Source organism: Mytilus edulis, chromosome 2 (assembly GCF_963676685.1).
Source record: "Mytilus edulis chromosome 2, xbMytEdul2.2, whole genome shotgun sequence".
Taxonomy (NCBI): Eukaryota; Metazoa; Mollusca; class Bivalvia; order Mytilida; family Mytilidae; genus Mytilus; species Mytilus edulis.
Genome location: NC_092345.1, coordinates 79,337,110 through 79,357,153, shown reverse-complemented (window position 1 = coordinate 79,357,153; position 20,044 = coordinate 79,337,110). Strand labels below are relative to the sequence as shown.

Sequence of the window (20,044 nt, the reverse complement as noted above, 5' to 3'; positions counted from 1 at the left end):
ACGGTAAAGGATCAAATACGGGATCTCTGAAATTTCTATCATTTGTTACGAGGAAATCATTATTCAATCGAACATATGTCTTTGTTCATGACACATATTATGAAATACAAAGGAGTTGAAATGATCAAATACTTTCGAACTGACGGAAACAAAAATACATAATCTAGAATGTGTGTTCTGTCATAAACTTCATGGCTTCGTCGTGCGAATCGACGAGATCATGTTACATGTAACTGATCTTAGCTGTAGAAACAGTTGGTGCGACCTCGATAAAATCTTTATCAATTTAATATAAGCGATAAATATTCATGACGACAATGATAATGAATTTATTGGAGTCACATCCACTGTTTCTACTGTAAACATGAACTCGTCGGTAAGTGCAATTAAGAAACTTTTTAAGATTGAGATTGTTGGTTTATTCTTTACACCTTCGAGGTATTAAAATTATTTCAGTGTTTATTTAAAGTTAAATTTATTTTCAAATCTCTTCTGTTTAAAATTGTCGAAACTTCCGTTTAAGATTTCTGTGGTAAATTATCTATTCTATAGTTAGGACCATTTTATAATAAATACCCTTTTGTGCAAGCATACTTTCTTTATAGAAGTATAGATCTGCTGGTTATAGATTTTTTTTCATAACTTTCATTATTGTGACGACGCGCTATGAAGTTCAGATTAATTAATAAATGAAGTTGTATATAAATTTTTGGTCATAAACACAAATCTTTTAAACAGTTCGACGAGTGCGTCAATGTTACAGTAGTCTGTTTACTGTAAGTTACTAAGCTTGGCCCGATTCATCTGTAACAGTCATTTATGGAAAGTAATTCACCACTTTCTGAGACATTCATTTTTATTTCACCATCAGACATGGAGCTACATTTGTAAATAAAGGAAAACTCTCAAATTAAAGAAATTGGACATGATATACTGAAACTTTCTTATAATCAATTAAACGACTGCTTTTCTTAGATATGTGATTTTTCATGGTCAAACTTTTTCATTGTTAACGGACATTTTGAGATTTTTTATTGTAAAAAAATGGTGTTTTTTAAAGAAATCAACATTCAAAATTTAGAACTTCATGAACATGTACAGGAAGCTGAATTATTGCACATATATGTACAACTTAAAATTGTACTTCGATCTGTTCCGTCCTTAAAATATTCTGACCGTCCTAAGATTTAATGTACGGAAATGTTTCGGTAAATTAAATTCCAATCCGAGTTGAATGTTTTTGACACACAAAAAGAGAAACCAGAATCTCTTGATGACCAAACGTATGTACACGTTGGGGCGATTTAGAGCTTTTCAGAAGGAGTGAGATCCCATCCTTGTTGAAAGCCTTGTGGAGACCTCTAGATTTTTAAATTCCCTCCGTTTTTCTCATGGATGGAGTGTGGTCTCTCAGTAAATTACCCCATATCTTTTCATTTTCCTATTTACCGAAGGTTCCATGTGAAAATTTCCATTGAACCATATCTGTTAAACTAAATGTACAAAACAGGCTCAAGAAAAGGCGAAATTTCTTTTTCAAACCCGAACTAGAAATCCATTTTTTTCTAATAGAGCACCTTACATTATCGTCAATGAGTTCAGGCATGTGAAAAATTATATAATCATACACAAGAAAGAAATCCTGAACAGGCTTTCAGCAATAATTTTTACCTATTTAATATTAAGTAAATATTAACATGTACATGTATTTGATAAAGTACATATATAACAAAGAAACTGCCCGGTATCCGACGTAAGAGTACACTTTTTACTGCACTCATAGTCGGGTGCGTTCACTACGAGGACTCTTATACTCAACTGCGCGTGAAGTAAAAAAAATATTCTCTATGTGTGCCATTGCAAGAAATAGTTTTGCTCCTTATTTTGTCATATTAAAAAAATTCTCAACAACATTTTCCCGTTTAAACTGTACTAGAAAAAAGTTTGGCATGTGAAACGGACGAAGACATATTCTAACCGAAGTACAAATACCAGTCCTCCCTTTTGTGAAAACATATGAGAAAACATTTCAAAGTTATTGATTGAATTCAAATCCATCACACATACGGTACACATTGTAGTCCGAAAAAATAGAGGACTTCATTCCTATCAAACACCTTTTTAATTGTTTACCAGTATATTTCTTTTAGTTTTGGGTAAAATGAAAGGAAATAATACTATCAAGACGTCCTTCCATAAATCTTTTTTTTCTGTTCTGACTTTGAAGAAATGACTACTTTTCGCCCAATCGAAATGGTGCATGGACATATTTTGTTTCATATTATTAGAATTATTTTCAATATTATCGGTATTAAACTTGATTATCGACACATGAAAGTTTGTCAGCATTGTCAATCTTTTTAACGTTAAAGTACCAATAGTTCGGTCACTACTGAATTAAGTTTGTCGATAACGTAGCTAATTTTGACGGTAAAGAAACATCAATTCGATCACTTCTCTGTTACGGGCTGTACGACATACAAAACTAGACTAAGCAAAGCGAATCCCACTGAAAATTAGGGGTTATCTCAGGTGATCCGGAAGGGTAAGCAGATCCTACTCCACATTTAGTAATTGTTTTGATAACGTTTATTTTTGTCAGTAACTCTAACACATTTTGACATAAATCAGCCGTGTTTTCATAAAAATATTTTATTTTACAAATATACATTAACGATTAACAATGTAACCAACAGTGTGACATATATCACGCTTAAACTCTTCAGAAAAGGTATGCGAAATAAATAACAAAACTTTCTACATATTTTAACGACTCCAGCCGACAATTTACGTAAGGATGCACATAAACCTTATAGTTAATAAAAAATAAGCACATTACCACTATGCATTTACTGGTGACGCTGAAATATGTAAGACCAGTCTACAATTGCAACACATGAATATACACAAAAAAATAATTATATTAATTATACTAATCATAGTTTTTAACTTTTAACATCTTATTGAAATGTACATTGGTTCTTTTGTAAACAAACTATCGATCACTGTGTAACTTATTTATTGAGATATATTTTTGTAGCTTTTCATATGTATTTCATATATATTTAATGTCTTTCATCAACACACATTAGTTCTGTTGATAGAAAATGGAGACAGATTTCTGTAAGTATAGTAGTCGACTTCCCTTGTATCTTCTCTAACTACAATAAATGAGATATCATGATGTAAACAATATATTAATCCGTATTTTAATGCATGTTTTAAAATACGCTTGATTCTGAAAAAAACAATACTGAAATCCAACGCAAAATGGGAAGTTCACAAAAAGTAACAAAATAAAACCATACCAAATCAACGGAACAAGGGGAGAAAAAAATGCCATATTCCTAACTTGGTACAGGCATTTCGATGAAAATGGTGGGTTAGAAATGGTTTTTATAGAAAGGTTACCTCTCTTAATTACTCAATAAGACAATAGTTTGTATCTAGCAGCCACTACTGTGCATACATACATAACAGTAATACACCCTAATTGACTAAGCAATTCCAAGAAACTTACTAATCAATTAAACGGAGGTTGATAATTCCAGACTAAACCCGATTGCATTCAAAGACTTATTGACGTAAGTCACATATAAAAGCAAGCATATATAATTATTATAAAACAGCTCTTGATAATCATTATACATTATTTATATAACATGAACGCCTTTTAAGCTGTTAGTCCAAACAAATGATGTTAAACTTACATTTAGATTTTGATATTCCATGTTTTATCTACAGTTTCATCTAATTTGCTTTACAAAAAAAAACACCATTTAAAGCAAATTTGGTAAATGGGTACCTGATTCTTACACCGAAAAATTACAAGAGTTTGATTATTGTATCTTTAATTTTTTTTATATATATACATATATATTGTATTGGTACAATTCGTTGGCTATATTTGTACTGCATTGTGCTTTTAAAGTATTAAACGTAGAGTAGTATGGTGGAAATGTATGTTTTCCTGTTTATGACAGAAATTTCGAGTTTTAAATCAATTGGCAGATACATACTTCATGTGCATACATTTTTTTTGCTTTGTATAATTGGGACTAGTTTATGAATCGGGTACAATAACGTTTGAGTAAATGACATAACAATTATTCAGGTAAACGCTACTTACCTAATAGTTCAAAGACCTATCGTTGCCATAGTTCAACTGAAATGTTAAAATGAAACGTTGTAAAAATGTCACAATCAAACAAAAATTAGTATGTCTGATAATATTTGTGCTAACCATTGGTTACGATCCAGTCCCCTCCTATACACCCTTGGCAAATTAAGCCAGAATTTGGAATTACAATGCTGCACCACCTACCGGTCGATAAAAGTCATGCCCATTCCGACTTCATCATTATTGACCAATGGCAGCACTTTCACTCTCCTCAGTGTCGATATGTAAAAATTACTGTTTATAGTGTTTACAAATTTCTGGAAGCAAAATTCAAAAATATACGTTGACATTTCAACATTTTCGTTAGAAACATACTCAGGAACGCCAGTTGGTTGGTTAGGAACTTTAAAATTGATTGTCACTAAATATCGTCATATGTTTAGGGGTGGGGTTTAAAAACTTGTTGCACAATCAGCAATTGTTTATTTACATTTTCTACATTTACACGTGATCATCTTAAGTGGGTTTTTGATTGGATGCAGTCACCTACAACTGCGATCAATCAACAGCATTACCTTGTTAATTTGAAATTCTATTATAATCCGCCAAAGGTGAAGAGAAGGGAACTGCATCGTAGCCCTTAGCTAGCGAAGATGATTTGATTACTGATCAATTCAATATTTAATTTGCCAGTATCCAAAATATCATATTGATTTGTTATTGTAACTGAATAGACGAAGTAATTAAACTAAACGATAGAAGCAAACAAATAGAAATAACTTTCAAATGAAAAGAGAGTAAATTAATTTTTAATAATATCCATTATAGAAAACGCTATAATAATAATCCGCATGTCAAAAAGCCCTTCTTGAAGCAAGGTTTTCAAATTTAAGTTATTAATTCTTATGTTCCACAATTATTTTGAATTGGGAGTATGAATGAATACAATTAAGCAGCAGGAAAGGAAAGCATCTGCATTAAAGCATTCAATTCGTTTGCATCAATGCATTTCATTTTAAATTCAAAGATATTATCTAAATGTTGATACAAGGCACTTGCCCAATATGAAAATACATGAAAAGCCCAAGATATGCAACAGAAACATCAAAATCTGAAAGAATGATTAAAGAAATTAATCTATTACCGTCAGTCAGCGAAAGTTTTCCAAAAGCTTCACTGAAATACACTGGCAGGTACAGGAGTAAACAGATCATTTACCTGTTCGCTTTGGCATGCGTAGTGTATATATGTAATAAAACTCTTCTTTTTTTACCTGATATGCAAGCAATCTCATTCTTTTAAAAAAAGCATAAACAGTAACATATTTTTTTTCTTGCAGTCTTTAAAAATACCTTTGGTTGGTTATGAAATGCATTGTAAATAACATGTTTGGGTGTAGTGATGATTTTTCCTGTCGACTGTTTTTCTTTGGTTTACTACATACTAAGGACTATGTTTTTGGGAGAAGTGAAAACGAGGTGGATACCAATAAACCATCAAAACTAATTAAGCAAAAAAAAAAAACCAAAACAAACCGGACACAGCATGACACAAACACAAATATCTTCTTTTATTGTAACCTTGTCTACTACAGGTTGTATATTTTAAAATCCAACTCTGATTGTTATTTAAATAAAGGCAACAGTAGTATAGCGCTGTTCAAACTCATAAATCCATGGACAAAAAAACAAAATCGGGGTAACAAACTAAAACTGAGGGAAACGCATTAAATATCAGAGGAGAACAACGAAACAACACTACAATGTAACACACACAGAAACGGACCAAGCAACAGAAAAAATCCCACGAGAATAAATACATACCAAGGTTGATATCGTCATGAACTTTTTTGTAAAATTTCTTGCTCTTTATAAAGCATCAAGAAAAAAAAGGATAATTTCTTAACGTCATTTCAAGACAGAAATTGAGCCAGTGATTTAATCATAAATCAGACTTTTATTTCTGATTACGAAATGCTATACATTAAGAACTTGTGGTTGGAGACTAAATGCTTCCTTCACTCGGATTTTCATATCAATATTGACTTTCTAATGAATCCAATTCACTAAAACCAATGATAGACTCTTTTTTGATTTTGAAGTTAAGTATGAGCTCTCTCTCCACGTTGAGTCAAACTTTTACTATTTAGATGAAAATTCACAATAAAGTGTTGTTCCTTTCCTTTTTTTCTAATGTGGTTAGGGATGTTTTTGTCATGAATTAAGACACCATATCAGTTCATGTCCATTGCAAAAGAGACTTTATCTAAATTACATTTTAAACCCTCTTGCAAATTATAATCAATTGAACAATTTTTTTGAAAGAATGTTCTGTGGCTATTTTAACACTTAATACCAACAAAAATACTAATGGTACACCACGGTCAATTCCTCATAGTTTACCAAGCATACAATCAATGATACAATCACGGTCAGTTCAGCAAAGATTAGAATCATTTTAGATATACATTTTTTTATTGTGAAAATGAATACCGGAAAAGTTCTGAATTTTAAATCGTTTATAAAATTAAATATATATGTTTGCAGTATTTTGAGAGCGACCTTTCCGCTCTGCCATTTTCATTTTATGCCAAAAAAGTGTTTGAAAGATCATACATGTATATAGTGTATTTGCATAAGCAAAGCTAGTAATAAAAGCAAGCATACCTTTACGACTTACTTGGCACCCCACCAATACTGGATGACAAATCTGATTCTGTTCTTTCGAAACCTTCTATCCCGGATACTGTTCCTGGTGGCGCTACCCCTTTGGATGGAGAAAATGTTGAAGTTTTTTCAGTTCGCATTCCTGGGAAACCTGACATGTTAGATCCAGATCCTGGAAAGCTAGCCATTCCAGATGGAGTTTCAGTTGCTTGATTAGCAGATCGTGCAGATATAAAATCGGATCCTGGAAAACTGTTTACTGGAGACCTAGCCTCGCTTCCAGGAAAACCGGATGAAACAAATGGCACTTCTAATCCAGAAATTGAGACACTCGATTTTTGAGATTCTACAGCATTCCCCATTCCGGGGAAACTTGATGCTACGTCTGAACCTGCTCCAGGGAAACTGGAGGAACTTGCTCCACCAAAGCTGGACGTACCAGATCCAGGAAAACTGGACTCGAAATTTGCACTAGGAAATTCTGAAAATGTTGGTGCTTCTGTAGGTTCGGTCATTACTGGAGCTGCCATGTTTCCTATTGGAAGATCAGTTTAGGTATTATATAACTTGAATAATCAAGCACTAAAACTATTTAGTCTTTTACATTACAATCTAGCTCACTTATTGAAGTTTCATTTTTTTTAAAAGGCTTTACTTAAAAGCTGAAAAAAGTTACATATGAAGTAAACCAGTTGTTTTCAATACTAAGTTCTACGTAAAAAAAAATCGATATTACAAGTTTAAAAGTGAATTCTCTTTACAAACATACAAATTGTTCTGTATTTTTTTGTTAACTTGTCTTGTTTCCAAATTTTCACAAAAATTAATCTTATTGATACACTTTTTACTCTGAATTATGTTAAGTATGTATAAAATTTGTTATTAATTCTTAGCGAGGTTTGAACATAACAAAGTGTCTTTTCAAGGAAGGCATATATATTTGTGCTTAAAAGTATAAATATTCCCGTTTAAACAAATTGAAGTTGCATTTTTGAATTGCTTTATAAGTATCTAAATAACACGCAGTATTTATACAAGGTACTGACGAGTAAGCAAGGATATAGTCAACATTTTATAGAATGAATTTTAACGTAGAGGGACATAGCTTATCATTTGGAATTTATATTTGTATTAATATTTAATACAACAATGGAAATTAAAAAGGGAACATATTTTTTTCAAATACTAAAGTATTTCAAAAATAAAATTTTATACATATAGTACGAGTTTTATATGTATGAAAGAACAAGACAAGTTGATTTTCAGTAGTGCTCAACAATTATGAATCATTAATCTAAAAATAAACACCATAGAGTAAAGAAAAAAGAAATGTACTCCTGATAAAAAAATGCACGAATATTGATAGGTACTTGTTGCAGTTTTACGAAACCACATATTCACGTTGTCTGTCTGAATACACATATTCACGTTGTCTGTCTGAATACACATATTCATGTTGTCTGTCTGAATACACATATTCACGTTGTCTGTCTGAATACACAGTTTCAGTAATATTTTAGCACTCCTTATAAAATCACTCAATATTTTTTGGCACAAAAAAACAAGATGAATTAATTTTTATAGTTTATGGTAATTAGATATAGGAAGATGTGGTGTGAGTGCCAATGAGACAACTCTCCATACAAATAACAATTTAAAAAGTAAACCATCATAGGTTAAAGTACGGCCTTCAACACGGAGCCTTAGCTCACACCGAACAACAAGCTATAAAGGGCCCCAAAATTACTAGTGTAAAACCATTCAAACGGGAAAACCAACGGTCTAATCTATATTAACAAAACGAGAAACGAGAAACACGTATATATTACATAAACAAACGACAACTACTGTACATCAGATTCCTGACTTAGGACAGGTGCAAACATTTGCAGCGGGATTAAACGTTTTAATGGATCCAAACCTTCTCCCTTTTTCTGAAACAATAGCATAACATCACAACAAAGAAAAACATACGATAAAATATCAATTGGCAGACTTAACTCAATCAAAATACCTATTTGCTGAAAAAGGAAAATATTTCATTTGATCTAATAAAAATAATTTATGTTTCGTATTTTTTAATGCTCTTGATAAAAGTTCATTAAAATAGTATTCCTTGAGATTGGATAAAGTTTTATTTGTTCTCAAGATATAAGTGGCCAAATGTGCGTCGTATTGTTTGAATTTGTTGTAAGTTTCTTTATATTGTCTTCGAATTAAAACATGAAGACCATCATCAGTAGACCTGAGTGTGGTTGTTAAGAATACATACGCTGGTTTATATCAAAATATTGACGCATAATCTGTAAGGGGTATTGTTTTTCTAACTAACACATTCTTTTGAATGCATGAATTGTTTTCTCTGGATTTTAAGCAAAACATTCAAATTTTCCATGTACAGGAATTTGAGGGGATATCTTCATTGATTACATCTTTAAACATTTGAATAAAGTACGAAGTTAAAGAGCATTGAGGACCAAAAATTGCTAAAAGTTTTGCCAAATACAGCTAAGGTAATGTATTCCTGATGTAGAAAAGCCTTAGTATTTCAACATTTCCAAGTTTTGTTAACAGTTAATTTATAAACATAACCATTTCAATGATAATTCATGCAAACAGAGAAGTGTTGACTACTGGGCTGGTGAAACCCTCGGGGAATAAAAACTCCACCAGCAGTGGCATCGACCAAGTGGTTAGAAATAAAAAGGACCATGATATGATTTGCACTTTCACATCAAATTATAACTGTTTCCTTGAGATTCCAATGTCACGAACAATACTTTTTCCACATTGGCTTTTCGTTGTCACTGTTCTCAAAACATGCTGTTTTCAAAAAAAAATATTTTTCTTGTATCACACATGCATAAAGATTGCAACTAAAATGATGCACTAAGGGTGCTTCTATTATTTTATCGATTGACGTCAATTCATTCCACCCTCATACCGGTATGTAAACAAACACAAATAAAAGAAGCTGAATATGTTCATCAAAGACTAGTAAACATACATTTAAAATATAATGTAAACATATATGCCACCTTACATATCAATCAGATTTGAGTGATTCAAAATTTAGAAAAAGTTGATAGAATTTATGGAAAAAATTATTTGACGAGAAATATTTAATTTAATTATCAATAGAAATTGGTATTTTTGGGGCTTCAATTTTATCGATCTAAAAGATACCAGAAGGGAAATGGTTATAACTATTAGTTATTATTGTTAGTATCATATTAAATTATATTTCACATTATTATGTGGTGGATTGGTAAAACCCTCAAACTTATGATAGACTCTGGAATAAACTTAAAGGGGCACTAGCTACGATATATATAAAAAAATAAAGTATGATTTTTTTTTAGATCAATCATTAATCAAATTGGAATAATGAAATAATAATTTGCTTTTAGCAATCAATTTCCTTTAATTTTGTTGAAATAAGCGATTAAACATAATTTTTGACTGATTCACTTGCAAGTGAAAACGTCATCATCATTCTAACCGATATTCATGTGAACTTCAAGTTAACCCCTAGCTAGAGATTGACGACGCATGCATTGTACGTGTACTGGTTATTTAAAGAAAAAGAATGTCAACAATGAAAGTGAAACTACGGTAAATCATTTGATTACTAATTCGATGCACATAAAATCATTCTTATATGGTTAAAAACAATGAGAAACATCTATTTATAATCTATAAAATAAAATCAAACAGACCTATAGAAATGCAATTGCACGTGTAGGTTTAATCTATTCGTATCTTTATTTTTGTTTACATCGCTTATATGGTCATCTGAGGTCAAATCGATAGTTAATTAGATGGCGTCTGGACTAAAATACACACGAAACGAACCTATATATTATCTACCCCATGCTCTGTAAACTGTTTATTTTAGACTTTTGATAGTTTGGATAAATGTTTTACATTGTTCTAAACCAAATATGAGAATTTGAGTCAAATCGGTTACAATGAATTTGACAGCTAGTGCCCCTTTAAGCATGCATACATCTGCTGAGATTTCAAAATAATTGGTTTAGTGCAGGATGGACTAGTAAAAAAGCGAAATAACGCCACGAAAACTGATTATTTTAATAAGGTAAAAAATCTCAGTTTTTATACATCGTTGTTAAATATTGAAGACTGACTTACTATTTCGCTCATCAATAAGATTTTGGAGAATTTGCATCATTTCACCAAGATTATTTTTGTCAGCATTAGTAAGATCAAGGACTGCCATGACAAGTCCATTCCCGCGCTGATATATTCCTGTAAAGCAATAGTGTGCAGAAGCAATGCAAGACAACAATTAGTGAAACGGATACATTTACCAATTAAACCAGGAGTGCGCCTCATGGCATATTCTGAGCTTGTGAGAACAGATTATTACAATATATATATATGTTATAAAAGTTTTTTATACACCTCATGCGTTTAAAAATAAAGTTATATATTCTACAGATTACAAAGGAAGGTTGTGATAACAATGTTATAAATTAAAGCAAAGGCAAGCCAGCAATAGTATATTTGTCGTTTAAAAACCTGAGAAATAAAAGAGCGAAATTTTCGATTTATTTATAATATTGTCGAAAAATTTGAACATTAAAAAACTTGTATTCCTTTAGAAAAATATCATGTTCTTTAAAAGTGCTGAAATGGTAAAATTTTTATTGCATTCTAGTAGTAACATTTCAATTCGAAACTTAACTACCATTTCAAATTACATACAAATAATATGTGAAAGTGTATTTTACATTCATTTTAAATGAATATATATATAAAAAGTAAGTTTAAGCATGTTAATTTCAAAGGAAACTGAAACACGATTGCTATGTAATTCTGGCATCTTTTTCGCGAAGAAACTACTTTTGATACGATTTGAAAAGAATTGCGACGCATTCTACGACGAATTCTAGTCATATTTCTGCTCCGAGTCGAAAATTCAAGAATCTTAATCATCACATTTCTGGCATGAACAGGAATGAAGTTACTTCGTTTATTCAAATTTCCAAACTACTATTCACGAGACTGTACATTCTCCCCTCAGGAAACACATAATTATTCATTAACAATTTTAAGTTATTTAAGATATCTTACGCCGTATAAAGTATCAATGCAACACAAAGCTATCATAAACCCTGCAGTTATCAGATGAGTAGTTGGTTTGATTATATGTTTGCATGAAAAATAATGATATGGAGATATTAAAGGATAGAAGTGACTGTTAAAAGTACATATTAATTACAATGCTCTCATTTTGGAAAGAAAATGCTTTACAGGATGTGTTAAGCAAAATATGTGATGAAATTCTTTCATATTTAAAAATATTAACCTGTTTTTGGTGGTGTAACATCAGCTGAGTTAACACCTACAATTATGATATCAAGTATATTTTATTTTATAGACAATTTCAAAAGGATTTTCTTGTCCCAAGCATAGATTACCGTACCCGTATTTGGCACACATTTTGGAATTTTGAGTCCTCAATGCTCCTCAAACTTTGTACTTGTTTGGCTTTTCAACTATTTTGATCTGAGAGTCACTGATGAGTCTTATGTAGACGAAATGCGCGTTTGGCGTATTTAATTATAATCCAGGTACCTACTTGATAACTACTTTCATATAGCGGTTTTTGAATAACAATCATATTCTTAACGGAAAATATGTGTGTTCTAGTACTTACAGCGTCCAATCATATTCATCTTCTAAACTCAAAACAACAAATACGGTTGCCTATGCCTGTGGTATTTCATATGAGACACATACGCGTTTTACAAGTACAGAAGATGTTAACTTATGCTACACGTTTAAAAGAAAAAGAAAAGTCGATACAAAAGCAGCTTGGGGTACTTAGAATTTTACTCTATAGTTCGATTTAAAGATAACAATTTTTTTAAAGCTACGTCAGTGCTATGATCTAGTCAATCTGCCTTGGTCACAAAAAAGCAACAAAACTGTACATATATACATAATTAAATAAATCACTTCTGTATGCATACTTTATTGAAGGCTTCTTGTTCACGTCGCCTTTTATGAGTTTGAGATGTTTGACAATGGGCGTGAAGCGAACACAATTCAATCTACTAGTTTCACAAATATATATATTGTTTTTTCATTAAAAGACTTATAAAATGCGAAAAGTTGTTGGCGGACGACTTCAATGGTATCGAGATGGTACAGAAATCTTAATTAAGGCATTAATTCACATAATGACATAATTTATATTTAAACATTTTGGAGATTCTAATATTCAAAAATAGTTTAAAGGAAACGAGGAAGCAGCTGAAATAGAAAAATAGATAAATCAGTTTATTTTTTTTTGCGAAATATATTGTATGCGCTTTAAAAGAGGGACGAAAGATACCAGAGGGACAGTCAAACTCATAAAGCAAAAATAAATTGACAACGCCAGGGCTAAAATGACAAAGACAAACAGACAAACAATAGTACACATGACACAACATAAAAATGGGCGAATCATAATCCAAATGATAACTGACGGTATAACTCATATTCATTGTGTATTTGAAATATGCATTATTCTTTCTAAATTTTTTGCCTTGAATTTTGGATCATTTGTTGTATCTACACTTTCAAATGAAGGTAAAAATCAAATTGATAAGTTATAACTGGGTATTATATTAATATGAGTCAATTATTCTACTATTTACCGTCTTTTTGTAATGAATGCAAACAGAGTATTGACTTTGACTTAATGGCGATGTAACCTACCAGGTTTAATTCCGGTTCTTGAATTAGGTTCAACCATTGTAACTCCTAATGTTGATGCGGAATTCACTCTCCCGAAATCTTGTTGGGATCCCATCATCTCACCTGCGGGAACGGGTGGAATGTTTACAGAAAAGGGCGAGCCTGTCGTACCTCTTCCAAGGTCAAACGGTGGAAACAGCTCGGCATCGGCAGATGCTGGAATGTTGTTTATATCTTTAGCGGGGAATACTGGGGGTGGAGGGGGTATTTCACCTGCTGTTAATCCGGGTTCCTCTCCTTAAATCACATAAAGTCATATTAAAATATTATTAATGAAAGAACATTTAAATGTTTAGTTTGCAATAATTCATTTATTAATGGAACATCTATTCATTGTTACGAAAATGTCTCTAAACATATGTATTATAATTAACACACTAATAAGTAAAACAGTATGTACAATAAACATATTAAACCTTTCAGCTGGTGCATTTTAGTTACAATAAAAATAAAGGAAAAGAAAACAGTTTGCTGCATTTTACAATCATATATAATCATGATATTTATTTCCTAAAATAATATATATATGAAATGAAACACAGATTATAATGGCACTAATCTACATGAGTAAAACAAATGTAACAATAGACAGTTAATATCATTCATTTTCTAATATCATTTTATCATCTATGTACAATTTGCGTACAGAAATTATATCAATCGGGTTTTTTTCATATCTTTTGTTTGTTGAACACGAAAGAAATTGAATCAAAAAGAAATAAAATTTGCTCTATTTTGAATGTTTCTGTATCTTTTATGCAAAAGATATTTAACATTTACCAGCAAAAGAGGGACTACGAATTGATATATTTTGGAACTTCGTACTATTATATATATATATAAAAAAAGAACTATACATATTACATAGGTTAAAATTATGATTTTGCTATCTATTAAAACACCAAATGGTAACAATTACCGCTTTTCAAAATGGATCAACCAACACAAAATGAATCTATCCTATGTGCATACATTTCATACGTATAAATACTTCCTTATACAGATTGAACCCATCATTTTGAAATGCCTGTACCAAGTCAGGAATATGACAGTTTTGTTGGTTTTTAATTACTTCCCTTTTTAAATTTACCTTGCGGATCGGTATTTTTGTTAATATATTTTTTAAAATATCTACCAAAAGATGCTAGACAGGTTTTATCTATGTCTTGTAAATCTTGAATAACCATTGATATCAACTGATACATGTAAAACATATAACAGAATGGGGGGACATTAATATATTATTTATAGCTTCCACTTAAGGACTTAACGATAGAAACGCCAACAACAGTAAACAGAGTATAAGGAAGTTTATATACGAATTGCAATGTAATCAACACAGCTAATACTACAACTAGAATCTACAAGCATTCTATGACTCAGTATATCGTACCAACGTTTGGAAATATGACATCTGAATTGGCTAAACCAATATTTGAATCTCCTGCTGCAATAATGTTTTAAATGTTGATTGATAATAATACGCACAATGAATGAGATGAATTGAAAATGAAAGAAAACACTGATCTATAAAAATTTAACACTATACATTTTATATTTTTTTTTAACGAGGTTGTCAATATTATAATAACAGATATCTAAACCGCTCAAGAATCAATTCCTGGTTTATAATCCTGGTACTTTTGATAACCATTATACGGGGTTTGAGGTGCTTGATCTTTCTGCATTGTGGTTTCTTGATTTCATTGGTGCAGATACACTACCTTCATTATGGTCAAACATTTGTGTTTGATTGCATTTCTCTTATTTTTCTCAGTTCCAACCCCTTATTATTCAGTTACCTAGTGTATAATGGATTATAATTCCTTTGTAGCTACATTATTTAAAATAAATATGAGATTTGTTTATTTTGTTTTGGAGTTTTTGTCTTATAGATGCTCACATATGTTCTTAAATATTCAACAAAAATGCGAAAAATCATTATGGATTCTTATAAAGTAAATAAACAGACTAAAACTATTTCTTTTAATGTATCGTGTATATAAAACATACCTATGTATAAGATAGAAAATCAATGTATATTTGGATTAAAGTTAAACATGATTAACTCCTACGAGTTGTCAGGTTATTGCCTCTTTGACATATTCCCTATTTCCTTTCTCAATTTTATAGATGTTATTCTACCTATAGGCATTAACATAATTTCATAAGCATATAATTTGCTTCGGTTTTACTTTCAATCGTATTCATACACAAGAACTACACTGTTAATCAAACGATTAAGAAGCATTGAAATGAACTTTCATTAAAGTGTTATTTCATTATGGATTCGGAAACATATAAATTACTGCGAAGGAAAGAAACGATCGGACCTAAATTAAATGACAGAGAATATGATTAATACAATGTAAATACAGTACGATTCATGTTAGATCTGTTACTTTCACCAATATCAATTATTCATGCTGAAAAGGAAGAGCAGTTAATCCTAAATAATATGTTTTAATATTATACCGCTATTCAAACGTATAGGAAACATTCAAATAAAATATCTTTAGCTTTCTTAACGTTAGTTTAATTGGTGGTAATTTAAAACAAACACAACTTCCAACATTTTTATTAGTAGGAATAATTATAAATACAAAAAAAATTAATACAAAGTTAAACATATTAAGTCAAAGAGTTCATAAACAAAATGCAAATTATTGTTAAAAATAGAAATAAAGGAGAGGTTAATGTTTTGTCATGTGATTATTACCTCCACCTCCCACGAATATTTCACATTATTATTAACGTTAATCTTTCACCAATCCGCTAAGGATGCATTTTTATTTACCATTTACTGATGATGTAGTTGATGAAACATCACTGGTTACTACAGCAGACATCGATGAATCATTTGGTATAATTTGATTGACTGTTCTACTTTCAGCAAATGATGTCAAGTCTGTTCCAATTTCTGGGAATGATGGAAATGTTGGGTCAAATGTCATTGGGTCGAGATCTGTTGTATCTGAAAATTTCATATTTGTTATTCTGGTCTCTGCTGGAACTGTTTCCCCTCTTAGAGACTCAGCATTCAAACTATTTGATTCAGAAAATGAAGATTTCACTGGGGTTTCAACAGTCACAACTGTTACAACTTGATTTTCAGTTGTAGGAAACTTCTGTATCGACAAGTTGTCAATAGCTCCAAACTGTAATTCATCTGTTACAGGGGGGTTCACAGACAAAACAGATAGATCACTACCGGAACCTTCTTGTGTGAATGATGTACCGTCAGTAATGGCACTACTTGAAGAAGTAGTAGAACTTTCAGTGACTGGTGTAGTTGTACTTATGTCTTCTACAATAGATGAACTAGTTGAACCGAACGTGCCTTGTGAATCAAAGCCATTATCCGGGAAAAAACTTACAGATGCGTCAGTATTGAATGCATCGCCATTAGAATTACCAGCATTATCCGGGAAAAAACTTACAGATGCGTCAGTATTGAAGGCATCGCCATTAGAATTACCAGCAGTGTCCATTGACATGTTTACGGATGAGTCTAACATTGAAGCCTCTGAAATTCTTGTGATTACAGAAGAGTTTGTAGAAACTGGCTCAATTGATGTGTTGCTGCTTGTTGAATCAGCAACAAATTCACCTGGAAATATATTCAATGGTGTTTCTACTGCTGAAACGCTAGAAGTTGACGAAAAAGAGTTATTTAGAGTACCTGGAAATACAGTTATTTCTGATATTTTCGTGCCTCTAGTAATACCTGAACTGTCCACTGCCATCGTTGAATCAGCATTGACGTCTCCTTGGATGGCTGAAATAGATGAATCTGACATTGTATTTGTAGCAACTAATTCGTCTATTGACGAAACGTTTGGCATGCTTGAAACAGAAGAATCCACCAATAAGTCCGTAACCACAGTTGAACCATTTGAACCATTTAAAAGAGTATTTGAAGACACATCATGCGAATTAGAGGACACTGCTGAAGATCTGTCGAAAGAAAGAATATCAGAAGAAAGTGGTTCAGGAAAGAACAAAGGACTGCTATCATTGGCGGTTGTAGTTTCCACCATAGGAAAAGAAAATTCTGGAGGGACTGTATTTTTTCCTTTCTCCAAAATCGATGATGGCACAAGATCAACAACTACAGCAGCCATAGTACTATCAGTCTTCTTAGTAATAGTTCCCGTTGAAACGGAATTTACTGCGACTACATTAGAATCAAAGGAAGAAAAATTATTCGTTGTGTCAATTTTGCTATTAAAGTCTACATCAGAGTTGATTACGTCAGATGGAATTTGTTCTTCTTGTTTGAGATTTGAGGATATCTGTTTGAAATCCGTTTCAGCTGTCATTGAAGTTGACGATATATTATTACTAATCGATTCGAAGATAACTGGTGTAGTCCCAGTAAGTGAACTGACATCTTTAGAGTCCAATTGTTCGATCACGAGTGAACTGTTGGCAGATTTAGATACGTTTTTTATTGAGGATATCATGGTGATATTTTCGCCCTGAACTGATTTATTAGTTTCATTTACAATCCAAAGTGATTCACCAGAAATAATTGGAGATAAGTCAGAGAAAGTTGAAGACTCAGATATTGCATCAGAAAATACAGTGGTTCCATTTGAATCTAGTAATACATCTCCAGCTGCTGGTGAAACTTGTGAAATATCTTCCAGTGTAATAGTTGACGATAGACCTCCATTCAAAGAAGATGCAAATGTTTCATTCACCGAAACTGGTTTTTCAAAACCAATACTTTCTGCAAGAGAATCATTCATGTTTTCTTCTAGAGCAAACAATGAATTATTTAGTTGCATTGACGAAAAAGACGAGTTTACATGTACATCTGACATTACCAAACCTGATTGTCCGAATTGTGATGATCCGTCAAAAGATGAACGAGAATGGTTAGTAGATGCGGTGTTCTGAGTGCTAAAAGAAATTTCATCTTTAACAGTGGATGTCAAAGTTTTCTTCGATGATGACATAAAGGTTGCATCTTGAGTATTGAAGGATGGCACTGCAATTTCCTCATTCCGAAACGTAGAAACATCATCAACAAACGAATTCGTTGGGACGTCTTTTAACAAAGAATTAGAATTTGAGGTTTCAGTCATCATGCGAGATTTATTGGACATTATTGGTGCCTTCTCTATTCTTGTAGAAGATGAGATGTCACCATCAGAAAATGAAAGAGAAACATCCTTCATTGAATTATCAATTGCCTCTATAGATAGAGAGGACGTTCCTGTTTCAAACGGTTCACGTAAACCAGCCGCTTGAAACAATGGAACGGATTTTTCTAGATCAAGCCTTGGAAAAGTATCTACGCTGGCAGATTGGAAAGAGGTAGATGAATCAACATTTCTTGACAAGGATGAACGTGAATTCTCCAACAACGCTTTTTCAGTTATACTTGTATCAGAAGATGCACTGAATTTTGACGAAGGCGAAACATCCGTCATCGAAGAAGTCAGATCTTTTGAAGAAAGTAAAGTATTACTCTCTGAAGTACTCAAAGAAAGATGTGGTACGACAGGTGGGGGCATGAAATCAGATGTGATAGGGCTTTCAACGTTTATAGTAACTGTGTTAGAATTTACACCATTCCTACCTGGAAAGACGGGGAGGTCAGGTGTCATACTCGAGTCTCCAATTGATTCAGCTCCTGAAATGTTCAAAATATCAAAACATAAGTATGTTTGGTTAGACGACTAATGGCATTAGAGGTATACTATTACCTAACATTCGAAAGACATATATATTTTGTTTTTCATATTCTATGCAGTCCATGTCGTGATTGTTTTTATAAGAAAAGAAAAAAAAATGTTCTGTTTGAATTATTTTTATGGTATAGATGGTGTAAATACATTTTCATTAAATGGAATCAATTCTCCAAATTTTGATAAATCAATGAAATTTCTTAAGTATATATTAATATATCTATTCGAACAGCAATCCATAAAATTTTATTTAAAAAGAACAGGGTATGATAAGAACTTATTGTCGATCAACTTTAAACGATGATCCAGCTTTTATCATACCCTGCTATTGCTATTTAAACACTGTATATTCAATGTATGTTCTCTTATTGACGATTTTGATTCCTACAACCTGAGTGTATCCACAAAAGAAACTAAGAAAACGAAAAAAAATCAAATAATATAACTCTTCAGAAATTTATAAATATTAACGACAGCTCACAATTTGGCTTAAAATCTTTTCTCTCTCATTTGACTACAATTGAAAAGTAAGAGCGGAGACAGTTTCAGACTGAATTTATAAAGCAGAATTTTTATACATGAGATTTAAATTATATTTTTTTATATATAAACACATATAGGGTCTTCTCTAAAGATACCTGGAAAAGCCGGTATATCTCCAATAAATTCCGTTGCCGCACTTGCCGAGGATCCTGACAAACTTTCAGCACCTTCAATGAAATCAAATTGTTCAACTTAATAATATAAACTAAATCGGCTTAAACTTGTTTAAATGTTATATAACGCAA

The 20,044-nt window shown here is 31.8% G+C and overlaps 1 protein-coding gene across 11 annotated transcripts in view; it reads right to left on the bottom strand.

Moving 5' to 3' along the window:
• Positions 1-2,634: 2,634 nt before the first annotated feature.
• LOC139513067 (serine-rich adhesin for platelets-like) overlaps positions 2,635-20,044 on the bottom strand; it is a 36,930-nt gene continuing 19,520 nt past the window's right edge. For 5 of the 11 annotated variants that reach the window (XM_071301191.1, XM_071301187.1, XM_071301190.1 and 2 more), the window contains 10 exons: positions 19,895-19,966; positions 19,148-19,201; positions 14,951-15,004; positions 13,519-13,794; positions 13,053-13,068; positions 12,119-12,156; positions 10,939-11,055; positions 6,800-7,321; positions 4,130-4,165; positions 2,635-3,161 (listed from right to left, as the gene is read on the bottom strand). In XM_071301191.1, coding sequence (XP_071157292.1) covers positions 4,146-4,165; positions 6,800-7,321; positions 10,939-11,055; positions 12,119-12,156; positions 13,053-13,068; positions 13,519-13,794; positions 14,951-15,004; positions 19,148-19,201; positions 19,895-19,966 — 1,169 coding nt within the window. In that variant the 3' untranslated portion in view covers positions 2,635-3,161; positions 4,130-4,145. Of the gene's footprint in view, positions 3,162-4,129; positions 4,166-6,786; positions 7,322-10,938; positions 11,056-12,118; positions 12,157-13,052; positions 13,069-13,518; positions 13,795-14,950; positions 15,005-16,354; positions 19,124-19,147; positions 19,202-19,894; positions 19,967-20,044 lie in introns of those variants that run through there. The other 6 variants (XM_071301188.1, XM_071301189.1, XM_071301183.1 and 3 more) reach the window with 6 other exon arrangements.